At 45.5% G+C, this 20,420-nt stretch overlaps 1 protein-coding gene across 2 annotated transcripts in view; it reads left to right on the top strand.

Annotated features, from left to right (window-relative positions):
• GMPS (guanosine monophosphate synthase) overlaps positions 1-20,420 on the top strand; it is a 591,203-nt gene that overhangs the window by 169,274 nt on the left and 401,509 nt on the right. For both annotated transcript variants that reach the window (XM_085634772.1, XM_085634773.1), the window contains one exon: positions 16,412-16,515. In XM_085634772.1, coding sequence (XP_085490898.1) covers positions 16,412-16,515 — 104 coding nt within the window. The remainder of the gene's footprint in view (positions 1-16,411; positions 16,516-20,420) is intronic.

Genomic DNA, 20,420 nt, shown 5'->3' with positions numbered 1-20,420 from the left:
AACAAAGCGACAAATTCAAAGTCTGAAATTGGCCAACATTCTCGTGAGGGGAAAAGCAAACACAACAGAATCAACATAGCGACAAAATCACCATCTAGATTTGTCCGACATATTTGTGAACCCGTTGGCTGGGCCAACGTCAACGGCTATGGACCCATAATCAGATGAAGGGGCAAGGCTAAGGCAGACATTTGTTATCAGGAGCCCTTTGACTTCTTTTTTTTAAGAAGACAGTGGAAGGGTACACCCTGACTTCAGGGGGAAGGGAGTTCCAGATCCTTTGAGCCATCCCTGAGAAGGCTCGGCTATAGGTCTTTTTTTTTTTTTTTTCTTACATTTTTGTGGTTTAAGCAAAAGGGTGCTGGTGCTTCTGGAGGCTCTAGAACCGCAGGAGAGCTCCAGTTTCTGCATGAGGTACAGCGGGGTCTTGAAGTGGATGGCTTTGTGAGCTATGCATGCAATTTTTAACTGTATCCGAGCATCATATGGGAGCCAATTCAGGTCCCGCAAGTCCGGAGTGATGTGGTGGTATTTTTTTGTGCCAGTTTAAAGCCTAGCAGCCGAATTTAGGGTAGCCCCAAGAGGAGCCGTCCTCACTCTAGGCAGGTTGCAAAGTGTTGCGAATCCATAATCCAGCTTAGAGATCACTAATGCTTGTACTGCAACCTTTAGGTTATGAGCTGGGAGAAAGGGTTTGAGTTTCCTAAGTAAGCTGAGTTGGAAGTTCGCACCTTTGGTGAGGGAGCTGATGTGCTTTTGCATGTTCAGGGTTCTATCTAGAATGATACCCCGAGTCCACGATTTGCGGTCTACAGTTAAGAGCAGTCAGCTGATTCAACCATTGTTCCATCACGAGGGATTGGTTGTGGGGTGAGATCAGTAGGAATTCTGTTTTAAGAGCATTCAACTTCAGGTGATTGCGTGTCAACCAGATTTGTGTTTCCAGCAGGACTGAGTTGAGGGACTGAATGTCTTCGGGGGAGGCGATCTTCAGGTATAGTTGCGTATCGTCCGCATACATATGATAATGAATGCTGGATGATTTTAGAATTTCTGTCAGAGGCTCCATGAACAGGTTAAAGATTGTGGGGGACAGTACTGAGCCTTGGGGGACCCCCAAGGTGACCGGTGCAGGATGGAACAAGGATTGATTCACACTGAAGCTTTGGGATCTGTTCTGAAGGAGCGAAGAGAACCAGTTTAAAACGGGCCCAGACCGCCCCATCCTGTGTTCCAGGAGGTCAGTTAGGTGATCATGTTTGACAGTATTGAATGCTGACGAAAGGTCAAGAAAGATCAATAGGCACGACTCCTTGTGATCCAACATTCTAAGCGCATCATCCACAATGTGCTTTAGCGCAGACTCTATGACCTGGGAGGAACCAGATTGGCATTGGTCCAGGAGTTGGAAATGGTCGATGCTGTGACAAAGTTGGGTAAGCACACATTTCTTCATGAGGCAATCCGTAATAGCACCTTGCAGAAGTGAAGCATTGACGATCGTCGTCCAGACTGTTAGTAAGGAGGAGCTCACTTCTGGAAAAAGGTTCAATGGCAGAGGGTCGTTGTAGTGATTGGAAGGTTTCAACGTCTGCAGCATTTTGCGTATAGTGGATTCATCCAAGGTTTGGAACGGACTCCAAGATGCATTGTTTTGGTGAGGAAGGGCTGTTGAGGGGGGTAGGGGTGTCAGTGATATGCACTCTGAGGGGTGTAGGGTGTTCAGCGGACTGCCCGAGTGGTGATCACGGGCCGCGCGTAATTCAGTCTCTGTCTTAATAGTCTTATCAGTGAAGAAAACAGTGAGTTCTTTACAGTTCGCCAGTGTCCCTTGACCCGGAGCTGAGAGGTTAGGATGATTGTTAGCTTGGGACTTGATGAGTTCAAACAGTTTTTTGGGACTTTTTTTTGCTTGATTTAGTTGAGTTCTGAAGAAGGTGGCCTTCGAGCATCTGATGCGTTTATTGTATATGCTTCGCAAGGATCTAAAGTGACAAAGATTTTCAAGGATGGGAAGAGATTACCACTTCCTTTCTGCAAGTCTTAAATTTCTTTTTTAGGCATTAAGACCATCATTGAACCACGGTTTGAAGAGTTTCGAGGACACACTTTTAAGCTGAAGTGGTGCCCCTGAGTCAAGTACATTAAGTATTGCGTGTTTATTGTGGGCTGTAAGGTCATGGACATCCGACATGATCAAGGGCGAGGGGGGCAAGATGTTATCACAGAGCGCCGAGTTGATGTTCTGTAAACATCTTTTCAACTGTTTTGGGTTCTTAGGTTGTAATCTGCTTGCTCTTAACGATTCAAGGACGAGGAAGGTGCTGCAATAGCGGTCTGTCCAATCACATGGGAGGATAGACTCCAGGAGGAAACAGTTGGGCTTACCAATGACGGGATCTAAAGTGGCTCTTTTGATATGCGTAGGGCTGTCACATATTTGGATAAGGTTAAGGGCAAGTAGGAAGGATTTAAGGCTATTGACTACCACATTTTTACATCATTCCAGTGGAGGTTGAAATCTCCCAGGAAGATCTGAGTGCCCTGTTCTGGTGCCCAAGGACCGAAATCTTCGTCCTATACTAGACTTGTGCTATCTCAATCTCTTTCTCAAACAGGAGAAATTCAAAATGCTCCCGCTCGCTCAAGTTCTATCTGCCCTGAATCTGGGAGACTGGATGGTAGCGTTGGACATGCAGGACGCATATTTTCACATTCCGTCAACATGTTCACAGTGGGCCTGAGCTCTTTCAGTTTGCAGTGCTCCCCTTTGACCTTACCAGCGCCCTGCGGGTATTCACCAAGTTGATAGCGGTGGTTGCATCACACCTACCGAGGTCTGAGGTTCCAGTGTTCCCATACTTCGACGATTTTCTGTTCAAGATGTGCTTGCCCCAGGCAGATGCCTCCCACCTCCAGCCTACGGCAAACTTACTGCACTCACTAGGGTTCACTATCAATGCGCCAAAGTCCCACCTGACTCCTGTCAGGCGCTACATTTCATCAGAGGTGTTCTGGACACTGTGCAGTCTCATGCTTACCCTCCCGAACTGTGAGTCCAGGATATTCAGGCTGATATCCATGTTTAATCCTCTATCCTGGGTTTTGATGAGTAAGACTCTGAGGATGCTGAGCCTCATACCCTCCTGCATCTGGCTGGTAACACATGCCCAGTGGCACATGTGGGCTCTGAATTGGAACTTGAAGTTACAATGGACACAGCATCAGGGCAATCTCTCCGACATGGTCCAGATCTCAGAGTGAACTGGAAAAGACCAGCAGTCGTGGCTGGTGACCTGCAGTTGGGTCAACGACCTCTCTCTCTTCTCCAGCCAGAATTGACTGTATTGCATCACTCCGGGAAGAGGCCGGCCATCTGGGGAGGTGGAGATTAGAGGACTCTGGTCTCCAACTGAGTCCAGACTCCACATAAACTGGCTGTAGCTTTTGTGATTCGCAAGGCCTTTCTACCGTCCACCAAGGGAAGGCTGTTGTGGGTGTTATCGGACAAATCTACTGCCATGTGGTATTGTAACAAGCAGGGCAGGTAGGGCCTTGGATACTTTGTCAGGAGACAATACGTCCCTGGACATGGCTGTAACACCAGGCCATTTCCCTAGTGGATCAACACCCGACGGGCTTTCTGAACCTCAAGGCTGATGAACTCAGGCATTGATGCTTAGCAGATCACAAATGGCATCTTGATCTGAAGATGGTGCAAGGCCACTTCCAAGAGTTGGGAGAGCCTTGGTTGGATCTAGAATGGGCAATGTCAGCAGTTGCGCATGCTGGGGTCTCCAAGGCTGCTGTTGCTCGGAGATGCTTTTCATCTCGAATGGAGCTCCGGCCTCGTGTACGCCTTTTCCCCCATTACCAGCACTGCTCAGAGTTCTCAAGAAGATCAGGAACGACCAAGCCCAAGTCATTCTTGTGGCTCCAGATTGGGCAGTGAGTCTGGTATCCCGAGTTGTTGGGCATGAGCATAGATCTTGTGGTCAAGCTGCCTCTTCTGGAGGATCTTCTGTCGGAGCAACAGGGGAGGGTTCTGCACCCGAACCTGCTCACCCTCCAATTTCATGCATGGAGATTGAGCAGACCAGACTTGGGCCACGTCCTTCCCAAAGGTAGTCACACCTTTCCATGTAGGCTAGATGATCACCCTGCATACCTTTTTTGTCCTGCCTCATCCTTCTATGGAAGAGAATTGACTCCACGTCTAGATTCAAAGAGTGTGTTGTCTTTCTACCTTGACCGCATAAAAGAAGACCGGGTGTATGCCCAACTTTTCGTAACGTATTCCGGCCTCAAGAAAGGGAAGGCTCTGAAAAAGCTAAACATCTCATGATGGATAGGGCTCTGCATAAAGATCTGCTACGCACTGGTCTAAAGCAACTACCTGCATGCTCATTTTACCAGAGCCAAAGCTGCGACCACTGCGTTAGCTCGCGGAGTACCACTCCTGGATATCTGTTAAGCTGCAGCGTGGTCTGAATTGCACACGTTCAAAAGCAACTGCTACCTGTATTGTCACATCGATCGGGATGGACATTTTGCCTGTTCAGTCCTGCAGGACTTCCTGGTCTAAATTAGGTTTACTGACCGCTTCTAGGGGAGGCATTGCTTGGGTATCTGTTATAAGGTAAGGAATCTGGTGCTAGAAGTCGCTATCAGATGAACAAGATACTTAATGTAGGTAACGCCTTATCTGGTAGAGACTGTCTAGCCACAGATTCCTTACCGATCCTCCCCGCTGAGTGACCTAATTAAAGGATGAGGGTTTCACCCCTTATAAAGGACCTTAGAAACTCACACCAGTGGTCAGTCTTCATTGTGGCTCCACGCACCTTGTGTGGAAAGTTGTGAAAATTAAATGACGTCAGCGCACCAAGGTGGTGCCACCATAAGTACCCAATATGTCACTTCTAGTGCAGACTACGCCATCTAGCGGCTTGCAGGGGTACTTCTCGAAAGTTTCTAACTCCAGTCTGATGCCTGGGGATAATTCTACTGAAAGAAAGCTGTGGCTAGATAGTCCCTACCAGATAGGGTGTTACTGAAGGTAAGTAACTTGTTCTTTAAAATCCTCTTTAATGGTAGGGTCGGATTTTAAGCCACAATTCTGAAAACACTTTTTAGAAAGTTGCTATTTTCTTGTCCTAAACATTTGGTGCCTGTGTCCTGGGTCACATGACTAAGTGTAGTTAGCAGTTGGCCATTGGCTATTCCTCCTAGACAGCGTCACAAAGAGGGATTAGTTGTTGGCAAGATGAGCCATCCTGCAAGGATGGGAGGGGCGGAGCTGTGCACAATCCCACTTACACAACGGATCTGTCTCGGCAAACTCACAAAGAACTTCACAGATGCCTTTTGTCACCCTAGACATCTTGGGACCAGGGCAGAGAGTAAGGGAATTCTATAACCATCTGTGGGGGGAAAGCTCCAGAGGTTTCTGCTCTCTGAGAAAGAAGACTGCACCTGCTCTCTTCATCCCAGACAGAGACTCCAAGGCTCAGTTAACTGCCCTTCCGCTCACATCTACAGGCACATAACAAGCTTCAGAGGCCTCCCTGCAACTGTCCAGCTGACCTGCTGCACTGGACCTGCAACTTGACCTGTCTGAGCTCTGTTGGCCTCTGCTGGAGTGAGTTCCTGATCCCCATGTGGTGCCTCCCCAGGTCTTTGTCCCTTAGCTGGCATCAGTTGAGCTCTTCTTGTGGAAAAAAGGAGAAATCCTGAAGTTTTAGGCCGTTCATGAACAGGCCAGTTCGTGCCTAGATATTGTTGCCTGTGATGGCCGGCAGTGCAAAGCTCCGGCGGACGCAATACTTCATGCTACGGCAACCGCCAATGCGAGATCTGTACTTTGCGCTATCGCATCGACAGCCTGCGGTGATCGCCAACACGAAGCTCCAGCAACGACCATTGCGACGTCCGATGGGATCTTCTCGCTACAGTGCCTTTCCATCCACAATGCTCTCCCTGCTCCTTGCGGCCTCTTCCACTGCCAACTGTACTCTTCCTGCCGGACTTTGACACAGTAACTTTTTCAGCGGTACTAACCTAGCCCTGTATCCAGCCTGCACACCATCGCTGTCGGTCAGAATGTGACTTTCGGCCACTCTAGCATGCCCAGATAATCGCAAGTGACACTTTGTGCTTTTAGGTGCTAAACTTATCTAAGTCTTTGAAATTACTTGTCTCCGGTTCTATTCAATTCGATTTTTGTTTTGATCTCAAATTGTTTATGAAATTTAACTGTTTCTAAATAGGGTGGGATTTTTGTGTGGTGTTTACTTTATTACTGGTTGTATGTTGCATACATACTTTACACATTGTCTCCAAGTTAAGCCTGACTGCTTTCGTGTCAAGCTACTGGAAGGTTAAACACAGGTTAATTTAGTAAGTTTTGTGGTTCACCCTGACCTGGATTGTGGTTGTTGCTTGAAAGGGTTAACTTTGATCCTTGTGTTTATATTGAATTTCTGTTGACTTAATTTTTTCCTAATCTTTGGTTTGCATTTTTTTAAGCAGTTAACACTCTAACTCAATATACAATTAAATTAACGTGCTAGTAGGCACAAATCCCTCTCCCCTAACCTATGCTGCCACATATTTATGATTATCCAGTATTAGGGTATCTTTCATAGATTCACATGCCTGAATCATTCCCCGTCGTCGGGATGGGAGTCACCGGTAAATAACAAAGCAATGTCTTAGAAGACATAGAGTAACAGGCCCCAAAAGGCCTTAGCTTAACAAGCTATCCATGTCCTTATGTAAAAAGGACCAAAGTTTGGCCAGTAGCCAATCCGCTAGCACCACCCTCTAGAACCCTCCTGGAAGGAGCTCTAGTCCCTCAGATTTTCTACCGCACGTCGTGCTAAGGGAGTCTCCACTGAGCTCTGCTCATTGCTTCTGGATTTCCAGTGTTTTCTAATCAAAACTTTCTTGATTTGTCATGGCTGATACTCCTAAGAAAGGACTATTCAGATCCTGTGCTTCCTGTGGGAAGAAGAGGCTTCACGTGGATGATCAGCATAAAGACTGTCTTTATTGTCTGTACCCCAGCCACAGCTCAAAAGACTGCAAGGTATGTCGTACCTTTTCATCTAAGACCCCGAAGGACCGAGAAGGGCGCCTTTTAATTTGGCTGCAAAGGCTGAAGGCCAAGGACTCGGTAGTGTCCTCTGAGGAGAGTGAGAGTTCTATTATTTCTTCTCACTCCTCACGTAAAAGACCAAGGGCGTCATCTCTGGGCCCTTCGTCGCAGCCACCTCTAAAGAAGACGCACAAAAAGTCTTCAGAGGTCCTGGCCTTGCCTCCGCCAGGAATTGCTTGTCCTCAGGATGTCCAAATTACTTTTAAAAAAACAGTTTCCACCCCGTCGCCGACGACAACCTCGTCGACGGTGGCTTCACTGACGAAAAGATCTCCATCGACGGCAGTCTTTGTTACCTCATCGTCGGCGACGATATCTACTGTCACATCCCAATCAATGACTACGACGACGACTCCATCGTCGACGGCAGGTAAAACTATCTCGTCGACGCTGAAAATCAGAAAATCGTCGTCGTCAGCTAACCCGATGACATCGTCGATGGCGGGTCCGTCGACGTCCACACCATCGTCGACGAGAACACTGTCGATGAGACCTTCGTCGTCGACGAAGAAACAATTCTCATCTTCCTCACTGACGACGACACCGTCGACGATGACCTCGTCGACGCGGTCTCAATTGCCTATTACACCGCCTACAATTCTACCGTCGACGGGCCCGTCAATGGATATAGACTCTGAGACGCAAAGTACATATGTGCACCTCAAATCACCAAACGTGCACTAACTCCGGCCCTTACATTGCCCAGTAGGGTCTCCACCTTGCCGCCTGCTCAACTTTTTGAGGAGGAAGATTCAGAGGACGGCAGTATGTTCCCGGCTGCGACAAGCCCTTCACAGCTACATGTGAAATACCAAGATATCTCAGACTATGAGGACATTGACCAGGAATATCAACAGGTTCCACCTCCACAATACGTGCAGCCACCACCTTCCATGGTTTGCTTGCCTGCATCACTGGTCACGGATCTCCAATTCCTGATCTTGGACTACAAACAACGGTTTCAGACGCCGGCACCTCCCCCGATGCCAGTTGCGCCACCAACACCAAGGCCAAGACCGCCTCCATTGGTACTGCAATCAGAGCCTGCTACAACACCACTTCCTCCCACAACAGATGAGGAGGATGAGGAGGAGCCTGAAGAAGGAGAGCTTCAGGAGGTCCAATCTCACCATGACGAATGGGATGATTACATCCTTCCCTGCCCGACTTCTCATGCCCCTACCACGGCCGACTCGCCTCGAGAGGATATTGGCGGCTTCCATAACATCATAGAGAGAGCGGCCCAGCGCTTTCAAATTCCAATGCCCTCGCACCAACAAGACTGTTTCCTTTATGATTTTAAGGAACCCTTTAAGAAGTCTGTATGGGCAATTCCACTTATAGACTACATTTGGGAACAAGGCATAAAAATTATGCAAAATCCTTCCTCAGTTCCTCCAGTGTTACCACGCCTGGACAAAAAATATAAAGCGCCAGACACTGCTCCGGCTTGTCTCACAGGCCATCCAAAGCCGGACTCGGTCATTACGCAGGCCGCACAGAGGAGGTCAAGCAACCCGGCTGCTCTATTGACAGCTCCACCAGATAAGGAGGGTAGGCGCTTAGAGAACATAGGCAAACGCTTTTCTTCAATGTGGCCTTAACAGTGCGGGCCTCCAACGCCCTAGCACTTTTGGGGCGTTACAATCGTCAAATGTGGGCAGACATTGCACCATACATGGCAGACTTACCAGAGGAGTCCAAAGAAGACGCAAAGAAGATCTTGCTAGAGGGGGAAAGATCTGCCTCTGAAATCATAGACTGCAATGGATATTGCTTCGACTGGATTCCGACAACTAGCGGGCGCAGCAGTTCTCCGACGCCAAGCTTGGCTAAAGGCAACCTCCTTCAGACCGGAGGTCCAAACCAAAGTGCTGGACATGCCGTACGACGGCCAACTTCTTTTTGGCACCCATATTGATGAGGCATTACAGGGGATTAAGAAAGATACGGATACTGCCAGGGCGTTGGGTACCTTGCAATTTCGGAACCCTTCCTTTCGGGGTTCCAGGGGAAGAGGTCAATCTTCCAGTAGGGGAGAATTCCAACAACGTTCTTCATTCTCTTCCTCCCAGCAATACCGTCCGCAATATCGACAGGACAGCACTCTGCATACACGAAATCCTCCTTTCGTGGTAAAGGAGGAAGACAAAAGGGAGCCGCCCTTCGGCAATGACTTTCAACTACGGCCGGTCTCCACCTTCTCGCCACCCTCCAAGATTGGCGGAAAAATTACCCACTTTCTCCCAAACTGGCAAAAAATAACTACGGACCGTTGGGTCCTACAATTAGTACAATTCGGCCATTCTCTAGAATTCATAAAAATCCCTCCTCAAACCCCTCCCCGCCCAATGCTCCACAAAAACCTACGTCTGTTACTTTTGGAGGTGAAGGTTATGCTCCAAAAAGCAGCTATAGAGAGAGTCCCCCCAAATCAACGGGGAAAAGGGTTCTACTCCCACTTCTTCCTCATCCGTTAAAAGGAGAAAAAATGGAGACCAATATTGGACTTAAGAAATCTAAACAAATATCTGAAACAGCAGTCGTTTCGTATGGTCACCATTCAGGAGGTATTACATCTACTCAATGCGAACGACTACATGGTGTCGTTAGACCTGCAAGACGCCTACTTTCATATACCAATACATCGCAACCACAAGAAATTCCTACGATTCATGGTGGCTGGCAGACATTACCAGTTCCGGGTTCTGCCGTTTGGCCTCAAATCGGCGCCACGCATTTTCACCAAATGTCTAGCTCCAGTGGCGGCCTACCTACGCCATCATCATCAGGTCTTGCCTTATCTAGACGACTGGCTTGTCAAGTCTCCATCTCTACAGGGCGCATCCAGGTCTTCCAACGCTTGTCGAACGCTCTTCGATTCACTAGGACTAACTCTCAATCACGAGAAGTCCGTCCTTCAGCCGTCTCAGCACATGAACTTTCTGGGCGCTACACTAGACACTGTACTACGGAAAGCTTTCCCATCGCAGGAACGCAAAGACAAGCTTCAGTCGTTAGCTCTCCGGATAATGTCAGAGAAGACACGGTCAGTGCGTCTCTTCAAATTCCTTCTCGGGATGTCTTCTTGCATTCTCTTGGTCCCGCATTGTCGTCTTCATATGCGACCCCTTCAAGAAGAACTGTCTGATCAGTGGGTACAGTGTACAGGGTCCTTCGACGTCATCCAGGTCACCCCTGTGATCAGGAAAGCTCTACGATGGTGGGTGTATCCCCAGAACCTTTCAAAAGGCTTGCCTTTCTTGCTTCCTGCAGCACCTCACATAATCACCACGGATGCTTCCCTGGAGGGCTGGGGGGCTTTCCTTCAGGAACTTCAGATAAGCGGGAAATGGTCCCCTTCCAAGAGGGCACTTCATATAAATCTCCTAGAGCTACGCGCAGTCTATCTGGCTCTGGTGGCCTTCCTCCCAAGAATCAAAAACTCCATGGTGCTTGTTAGAACAGACAACACGACGACAATGCACTATTTGAACAAACAGGGAGGAACGCGCTCGCTGACACTCTCTCGTGAGTCACCAAAAATTTGGAGTTGGCTACTCAGTCACAACATCTCTCTTCGAGCAGATTATGTACCAGGCGCCCACAACGTGTTGGCAGATTCCCTCAGCAGAAGGCAGACAACATGCCACGAGTGGGAACTGGACCAGCAAGTCCTCCGCAACATCTTCGATCAATGGGGCACCCCTCTTCTGGACCTATTCGCCACCCAGAACAACGCCAAATGCCAACACTTTACAAGCTGGCATCCCCAACAAGGGTCTCTGGGGAATGCCTTTTCGATAGCATGGTGCCACGTCTTTGCGTACGCCTTTTCGCCGTTTCCCCTGATTCCCAGGGTGCTACGGAAGATGAAAGCGGAGCCCTGCACTCTGATATTGATAGCCCCAGCTTGGCCACGCCAGCACTGGTTCACGGAGCTTCACCTCCTCTCCCTAGAACCTCCAATCAAACTGAAGCCGTTTCCATCTCTGCTAACACTCCTCAATCAACAGGTTCAGCATCCGGATCCGGCATCTCTCAAGTTATCTGCATGGCTCCTGAGTTCAGAGAGTTCCAGGGCTTAGACATTCCTCCAGATTGCAGACAAATCCTAGCTCGGGCTCGAGCGGATAGTACCAACAAAACATATTCATTGAAATGGAAAAGATTCTGTATCTGGTGCAAAATAACAGGTTACACCCTCTTTCTTCCACCCCGGAACAGATTTTACCGTACCTCCTGCACCTGGCAAAATCTGGTCTAGCTTATGCCTCCATCAAAGTACACCTAGCGGCAATATCTCGCTTTAGGAGATCCTCTACAGGTCCATCTTTGTGGTCTCAAAGACTTATCAAACAATTCCTTAAAGGACTGTTTAGAACATTTCCTCCAGTAAAGCCTGTACCACCGGCTTGGCATCTTAACACGGTTTTGGCTCAGCTGATGAAACACCCGTTCGAGCCAATCCACAGAGCAGACCTTAAGTATGTCTCCTGGAAGATTGCGCTCCTACTGGCCCTTACCTCGGCAAGACGAGTGGGAGAACTCCAGGCGTTCTCAATCCAAGACCCTTTCCTTCAGTTCAAACAGGACAGGGTCATTCTTCGAACAAATCCAAAGTTTATTCCTAAGGTTCCGACTCAGTTCCACCTCAATGAACCTATCATACTACGTTCATTCTTCCCGAATCCACAAACAGTGGCAGAAAGGACTCTTCATTCATTAGATATTAAGCGCTGCCTCAAGTTTTACATTGATAGAACTAAAACATTTCGAAAATCGAATCAACTTTTTGTGGCGTACAGTAGGCCTAGAAAAGGGCTACCGCTCACCAAACAGAGTATCTGCCGCTGGATCCCTTCAGCCATCACCTACTGTCACCAGCAGGCAGGACACCCACTGCTATCAGCAGTTCGTGCCCATTCCACAAGGGCGATGTCTACTTCCATGGCACTGTTTGCAGGGGTGCCCATTGTGGACATTTGTAGAGCGGCCACATGGAAGACGCCGCATTAATTCACCAAGCATTACTGCCTGGACACGGAGATCATGAAGGATGCTGCAGTGGGTCAAGCGGTACTCCGTCATCTATTTCAATAGAGGTGAGCCCTTTCCTTTTTCATCCCACCATCCTTGTCTCTCTACGCACATTTTGCACTGTAATGTTTACATTACCTGAGTCATGGTTCTCTGCTACTTTATCTTTCACATGGATGTTATTATCTAGTGACTGTATATTTACTGTACCTGTCGAAATGTGCTTATTATTGCTTACTACTCTGATTCAGGCATGTGAATCTATGAAAGATACCCTAATACTGGATAAGGAACGCGTTACTTACCTGTAGCTGCGGTAATCCAGTATTGGTATCTTTCATAGATTCACATGCAACCCACCCATCTCCCCTGGAAGGGCTCTCTTGGATCTCTCACTGATACAACTACGTAGCACTGTGCTTACGAAAATCTGAGGGACTAGAGCTCCTTCCAGGAGGGTTCTAGAGGGTGGTGCTAGCTGATTGGCTACTGGCCAAACTTTGGTCCTTTTTACATAAGGACATGGATAGCTTGCTAAGCTAAGGCCTTTTGGGGCCTGTTACTCTATATGTCTTCTAAGACATTGCTTTGTTATTTACCGGTGACTCCCATCCCGACGACGGGGAATGATTCAGGCATGTGAATCCATGAAAGATACCAATACTGGATAACCACAGTTACAGGTAAGTAACGTGTTCCTTCACATCTGCTCCTCCCAAGAAAGACCTACTAACAGCAGGTTATTGACACAGTACAATAGTCTATTCCTTATCAGAAGCAAACATATTTACAAACCATTTCTTAGTTTCATTGCGACATTGTTCCCCCATCTCAGTCACAAAAAAATAATAATATTGTACTGATTCCCTTCTGTGTACTGTACTCCTCAGATCTAGAAAACGTCTGCATTACTAGTGCTTAGACCATCAAATTGTTCGCCAATTTCTCATCTCTCCTTGTCTCCAATATGAATTTTCTCTGCCATGGCCCACTCTATTGTATCCCCCACCAATAAACCAATAGCATAGCTCCACCTACCCAACCAACCAATTGCTATGTCTTTTTGCTAACTGCAAAGCTAACTATAAAAACCTATATTGCATGTCCCTTTGGGACATATGATAATTCCTAATAAGCAAAGTTGCGGACATAAAGTGCCAATGGAGTCCCTCTTGCCCCGTTAAACCACGCAGTAAACTCTACCCAGAAGTTGATTTTCATTTTACATTTAAAACCTGCTTCAGGGTAAATTACCACACTTAATACAGAATGCTTCGGCCCACTCATGATGTCTGGACAGACATGGCCAGCTTTGGCTACATATACATCCCATCCTGATCAGGATCAGCTTCCAACAGCTCTGACTTCGGAGATGCAAGCAGGAGTCCTGAATATACAATGACACTTGAGGCAATTTAAACTGCGAGACAGACTCAATGAACTAACCAGAATTATACACAATCACCTACACAGACACAGATTCCTGCCATTAAGCCACAAACAAGTCCTTTAATGCGAGGGTGCTCACTCAAATGAAATGATATAACATTTGAGTTTGTAAGGAAGATTTCTCAATTAGAAGTGGTGTTTTCTCATTTGACTCCTATGGATAAACACCAGATTTTAAATATGTGCCTACCGATGGGGATGGAACCAATTCAATAGTAGTGTCAGGAGAAGCATATTTTCTACCCTGTACGCAACTACACATGACATATTCTTAATAGCGGCATTGCCAGAAATGTTTTAACACTTGCCGCAAGATCAGGAAGCCTCATTGCAGAGGATTTAGGAATTAAGCTTATAGGCATAGGCACAACAGTTGAGATAGTTCCCCGTAATATTAAAAACAATGCTGCACTATTGGGTATTTGCCAAAGATAATCTACTGTTCCACAATATCATTAAGAGGTGGAGCTGCCAAAAACAATATCTCTGGAATAAGTGTCCATCGGGAGAGATACCCTAGGAGTGAGACCAGAGACCCCAGTTAAAATTTAGGGGGGGGGGGGAGAGAGAGTGAAAAATGTCCAAAAGAAAGGCAGCTGGACCCACAACATCCTATGTGTAGAGCGTGATGTCCTAGGTCAGATTCAAAAGACACCGTGCTCTATTGTAGAAATGAAGAGCAGGGAGGATATAATAACTTGTGAGATATCAATCCTCTGAGCGTTATTCTTACTCTCCACCGGATCGTGGAGATGATGCGGATTCAAGCAAACGTGCACATTGTTCCCCAGGGCCTGACAAGCGGCAACCCTATCATCACAGAAAAAAAACATTTGAGACTTTGGATCCTCAGAGCAATGATTTTCGAGGAAATGGCTAGTTGTAACAAGAAAGCAGGATGCTTTGCAAGAAGTGTGAAATTGTAGTACTAGATAGTGGTGACAATAACCCAACAGAATCTTGAGCCTCTCAATGGAAGAAACCAATTACTGTGTTCAAGTTGAAACACCACACAGGCTTTTGCTTGACAGACAATAGCACCAAGTAGGTGAAATGTGTATTTGAGCATGCAGTGTGTGTGCGAAGTTGCTACACTTTGCAAAAATTATAAAATCTGATCAGGAATAGAATCGGGGAGTGAGTTCCTTGGTTCTGAAGATAGCCCCGTGTTAGGGTGGCTTAAAACATGTAGACTGTGTAGAAAGCAGGGTGATCAAAACCTCTATACTTTCTATGTTTCTTCCCTTTTAACCATACTGTCTGCAGGACGGAATAAAGCATAGCTTTCCTACCACACATGCATTTTTAATTCACATGAAAAAATTCTCCAACTCCTATTCTACCATTATCTAGCGTATAGCGTTCAGTGCTTCTGCATATTTCACAGGTAGCTGCACGCCCCGTTCCGCAGCGGAACAGGAAGAACCTTATGAAGAAGCATGCCACCAAGGGAGAACCCGGCTCTTTTTTCTCCCTGTACGAGGTTTCGCACACACTATGGAGTAGGGTTGTTTTTCTTGAGATGTATGTAACTAGGAGGACAAGCCCTCCTCTTATATCCCATCTTTACTTTGATGCAGGCTTTTGAATCAACCTGATCAAACTTACGTTTTCGGATTTAAATTGATATGGATGTCGAGCAAATGCTATCAATGATTTTCTGGGCTCAATCGACTGATTTCTGTAATATAATACTTACAAAAGAAGAGGGTATAATGGAGTTCCCTTTGGGGTAAGAAGTTGTATTAGAAGTGTTTTGTTCTAAGGGGCCCCAGCCACTTAAGGACTTGTCAACAAAATGGGAGATGCAAATTGCTATTGAAATGGACATACATCAAACAAGTTTCGATAAAGGTGATAGGATAAAAGGTTAGGAGAATGCTTTGAAGAAAGTGTGGTTAGAGATATTTGATGGGATAACGTTCTCTTATTTCATTTGTCTTTACTCAAAGCTTCAATTCAAATGTAGTGATAGCTAGTATCTAATTGTCAGGTAGATCCAAAGTATTTAAACTAGGGGCTCTTTACCAGGACAGCAATGCAAGGTCACCTGAGCTACATCTAGAGGGGAAAACTCCTCAAGAAAATCGTCAGAATGTAAATCTGATCTAGGACTAAGGGCGTAATTTAAATCTCATTGGACGGGTTACTCTTTCACAGTTGTGACGGATATCCCATCCGCCGAAATTTAAATACCATAGGATATAATGTGGTTTATATTTCTACGGACGGGATGTCGGTCACCGTTGTGATGGAGTAACCTGTCAACCGACATCCAAATCTGTCCCCAAGTCCATTCCTGTTTACTTTCCTGACTTCTGATCTTAGATCTTTTCCCCTGAAATTCAGAATGGAGAAAAAAATAATGAAGAGTTTCAACATGGAGAAGTGGAACAAGACTAGATTACTTTACGTATTGAATGGCAGCATGCAATTTAGGGATCTAAATGCTATTTATTGATTTGTACATTTTAAAAATCAAAGGAAGGCATACCTCAAAATTGATGATGTTAATTGCTTTAGAAATGTACAGGCTGTGAAATTATTGAATCAAATGTTCGGACCGCCTGTTGTGATAATGTTAGAAAATGTTTTAAAATAAATTGTTGACAATTGTACGAAATGAACTAGTTTAGAATTTTAAAGGTTTTGTTTAGTTTGATGTTTTATGGACTGTTGCTGTCTAATAAACTACATTTAACTTTATAAGCTTTAGTTCCAAAATAATTTGGGTAAATTTAATTCTATTGCTTTTACGTATAGGGGACTTCAGAAAGAAGAGGTGGTTTTGCTCACACATGGCGACAGTGTAGATAAAGTAGCTGATGGTTTCAAGGTTGTTGCACATTCTGGGAACATTGTAGCAGGTAAGCAAAATATTATTAATGATTTGTCTTGTTTACCTTGATGTACAGATTCCATTTTTGCACCCTGAAATATGTTTTATTTACTTTTATGCTTGGACTGCCAATCCCAGCCTACATTTAAACTTAAAGGTATCAATTTCATGCACCTTACACCAGGACTGCAGTGCCTTGACACTAACCTGTATAGTTAAGTCTTGCTTTCAGTTTAGGTGCCCTCAAACGTTTTCTTTTTGACCAGTTCGTTTAGATGGTAAACTCAAAGATGTGCACTTTAGTTAGCTTCATGTTCAGATATGATGCCTTTCTAATTAGCATGTACAAGAAAATGTGTCTCTAGCTTAGTACAATAGCATTACTTTTAAACTTTGACTTGTTATCAAAACTGTGTTCCCTTTTACACTCCACGTTTTAAGACTTCCCTTGATAACACTAATAAATTACCAACTTGTCTGAAGCTAAAAACTCTGGGCGCAAACAATTTGGCAACAATTCACATATCTCTAAAGTGTTTTCCCGCAGTAAGGGTTTTGTTACTTTAGAACCCTATTTCCAAACCCTAGTAGATCCCAGGAGTTCTTTCTGCTAAATAGAACAGCTGTTCTCTGAATGGCATGAAATGTTGTCTAAGTGATATCAAAACTAGCATTTATTTGTATTATATAAAAATAAAAAAAATCTCCAGTTTTGGATCTTTCACATGCTTGAATCATTCCCCATTGTCGAAGTGGGAGTCCCACAGTATTATATGTAAGCAATCATATTAGTAGCATAGGCTACAATGGCACTAGGCCATGACTTTAATGGCCTATCTATGACCCTTTTTTTTTATTTTTATTAAAAGGACCAAACTTAGGTTGTAGACTATCAGGCAACAGCACCCTTTAGAACCTTCCCCACAGAGGCTAGCTTCCTCAGATTTTCTACTGCACGTTGTGTGAAGGGAGTCTCTCTGAGCTCTGCTCAGTTATTCTTCAAACCTTCTGATTTCAAGAAACTTCTCTTCAGGTCAGATATATATTTATTTCTATAGTCCCATGGGACATTCTGACCATGTCCGACCATTCTTAGAAGGGATTATTCAGGCCTTGTAACACCTGAGGCAAAAACAGACTTGATATTGATGATCCTCATTAAAAGTGCATTTATTGCCTCTATCCTGACCACGCAGTCGAAGACTGTAAAATATGTTGCACTTTCTCATAGACTCTCAAGGACAGAGAGGGAAGACTTCTTTTGTGGCTACAGAGGATTAAATCTAAAGACAATCTGGAGTCTGAGGCAGAGAGCAATGATTTTCTTAGATCTGGCAAATCATTAAAAAGTGATACATCCTCTGATGAAGAGCCTTCTGAAAAGGCTATTAAGAAAACACACCATGAGACACCCGGCCATTCTATGAAATATCAGAAGAAATCTCATCACAGACCTTCCTCAAAGGTTTCTTCTGCGCCATCTGAAAAAAACTATACCTAGCAAAACGTTTTCAGCATACCTCCCGTAGATGACAGGATTTACTCTTGCTGAAAAAATAATGATATCTACATCTTTTATTCCGTCGATGACTATACTGTGGACGATGCTCTCATCAACGACATTGACATCTACATTCAGTACGATGGCATTGCCATTGCCATCTAAGGATCCTACTCCGTCGACGAAGACATCCATGTCGACGGACATATATATAAAAATTAAAAAAACTACAGTTGACAGACATATCAAAGAAACTACCGTCGACGGAGCTCTCGTCTATGACAATACTGTCGACTGCATCGTCTACGACAATCTCGTCGATGGCACTTCAATCAGAAACACTGGTTTTTACTTGAGAACACTGAAATCTTTGTTGACGGAGACCTGGAATTTGTTATCCTCAGCGCCTTTAACTCCTCTGGTGCCTGTATCACGTCTTTAATATACTGATAAACCCGTGTTGACGTAATTCTTCCAGTTCACACTAAACAAAGCAATGTTTTGCCTTTTACCACCAGCTCTGCTACTGGAGAAATAATCTGAAGATGAGTCTTAATAGAGCGGCTCATAGCCCTTTAGAATTAAATGTAAAATGTCAGGACTTCAATGACGAAGATGACCAATACTTCGAAGATTATCAGCAATATTCTGAATATATGCCTCAAGCACACTATCCAAATGCCCTTGGACTAAGTAAGCAATCTCCAAGGAATGTTACAAGATTACTATAAATGGTTCCCAGAACCTGTTTCTTCTACTCCTGCTCCTGCACTTCAACCGTCAATCCTGTCCTCTCCAAAAATGCGCCTCCTAAGCCGTGCACATGAGAAATTCCAGGTACTCCTCTATCATCATTACTTTTGGCACAACCCCTGGCACCTGAAGCTTTGGAGGGTGATCAAGAGTAAGAGGGAGAGATCAGGGATCGTGCCTTGACTATCAATGATCGGGATAACTATTTGATAACTACATTATACAAACAAAGGCCTGAGGAGGTTTATCGACCAGCAGGGAGCGACTCCCCTCTTATTAAATCTAGCAGCACAATAAAAGGCCACCCTAGGTCAGAACAGTTAACGGCGTGTGGGGGAATCCCTTTTATAGGACGAATTCCCTCACTCACCCCTGGGTGACATGCTTCATCATCGGGAACCTCCTCGCACTGTGAACCCGGTCGCAGTGCGGGCTACAACCCCCTCACTGTGAGTAAGGAGCTCAGGGATGTTTTAATTGTGATTGAGAAGTATACTAAGGCCTTCAGATGAGCCGTGCGTGGAGGGAGTGTATAAGGGTAGTGAAAGTGAAGTTAAAACTAGCTCCCTTGTATGTTAATAGTTAATTTTGATGGAAAACCCAGGGGTCCAGATTAAAAAAAGTGTGCGAGCCAATGTGGTCATTGTGGAAAAAAGGATAAAATCAACTGATGAATGAATGCATAAGTTGTGGGGACTGTGAAGTGCGAGGAGGTTCCCGATGACGAAGCATGCCACCACAGGTGGATGAGGGTATTCGTCTTAATAAAGGGATTCCTAGACACTCCATTGTTACTTGTTCTGACCCAGGGTGACCTTTTTTGTGCTGCTATATTTGATAACTACGCCATCTCCCCCAAATGTGCACCCAGTGGATTCCCCTCCCGATGATATTGGAGGTTTCCATAACATCATGGAAAGAGCTGCGAAACGTTTTCAATTGCCTTTCACTACCAAACAGGCAGACTGTTTTCTTTACAATTTTAAGGAACCATTTAAATAAATCAATGAGGGCTATTCCTGTTCTAGATTTTATATGGCAGGAAGGGGTGCGTGTAATGAAGAACCCGGCCACAGTGACAGCGGTAATGCCCAGATTAGATCAGAAGTTCAAGGCGCCGGATGATGCTCCTGCATGCCTTATTGGATGACCAAGGGCAGATTCCATCATCAGTCAAGCAACCCAGAGATGTTCTAGAAACCCTGCAACCCCTATCACCGCACCACCAGATGAGGAAGGACGTCGCCTGGACACGATTGGAAAAAGTTTTTCTGGCAACAACAGTTGGAGCAGCAAATTCTCAGGCAATTCTATGAAGATTTGACAGACCATTGTGGTCGGATATGGCACAGTACATCGATCTTCTGCCAGAGGATGCTACGCCTGATGCAAGGAAGATTCTCCTACAAGGCAAACAAGCTTCTTCGGAGGTAATAGATTGTGCTGTTGATACATCCTCTACAGGTTTCCGGCAACTAGCTAGAGCAGCTGTTTTCCACAGGCAGGGCTGGCTGAAAGCTACAACATTCAGGCCAGAAGTCCAGATGAAAATCTTGAATATGCCATATAACGGAAAAGCATTGTCCGTAAAACATATCGATGAAGCTCTGCAATCCATTAAGGTGGGTACTGACACCCCCAAGGCACTGGGAATATTGCAGTTTTCGCAAACAACCCTT

This window comes from Triturus cristatus, chromosome 11, assembly GCF_964204655.1.
Source record: "Triturus cristatus chromosome 11, aTriCri1.1, whole genome shotgun sequence".
NCBI classification, from domain to species: domain Eukaryota; kingdom Metazoa; phylum Chordata; class Amphibia; order Caudata; family Salamandridae; genus Triturus; species Triturus cristatus.
This window is presented reverse-complemented; position numbering and strand designations above follow the sequence as displayed.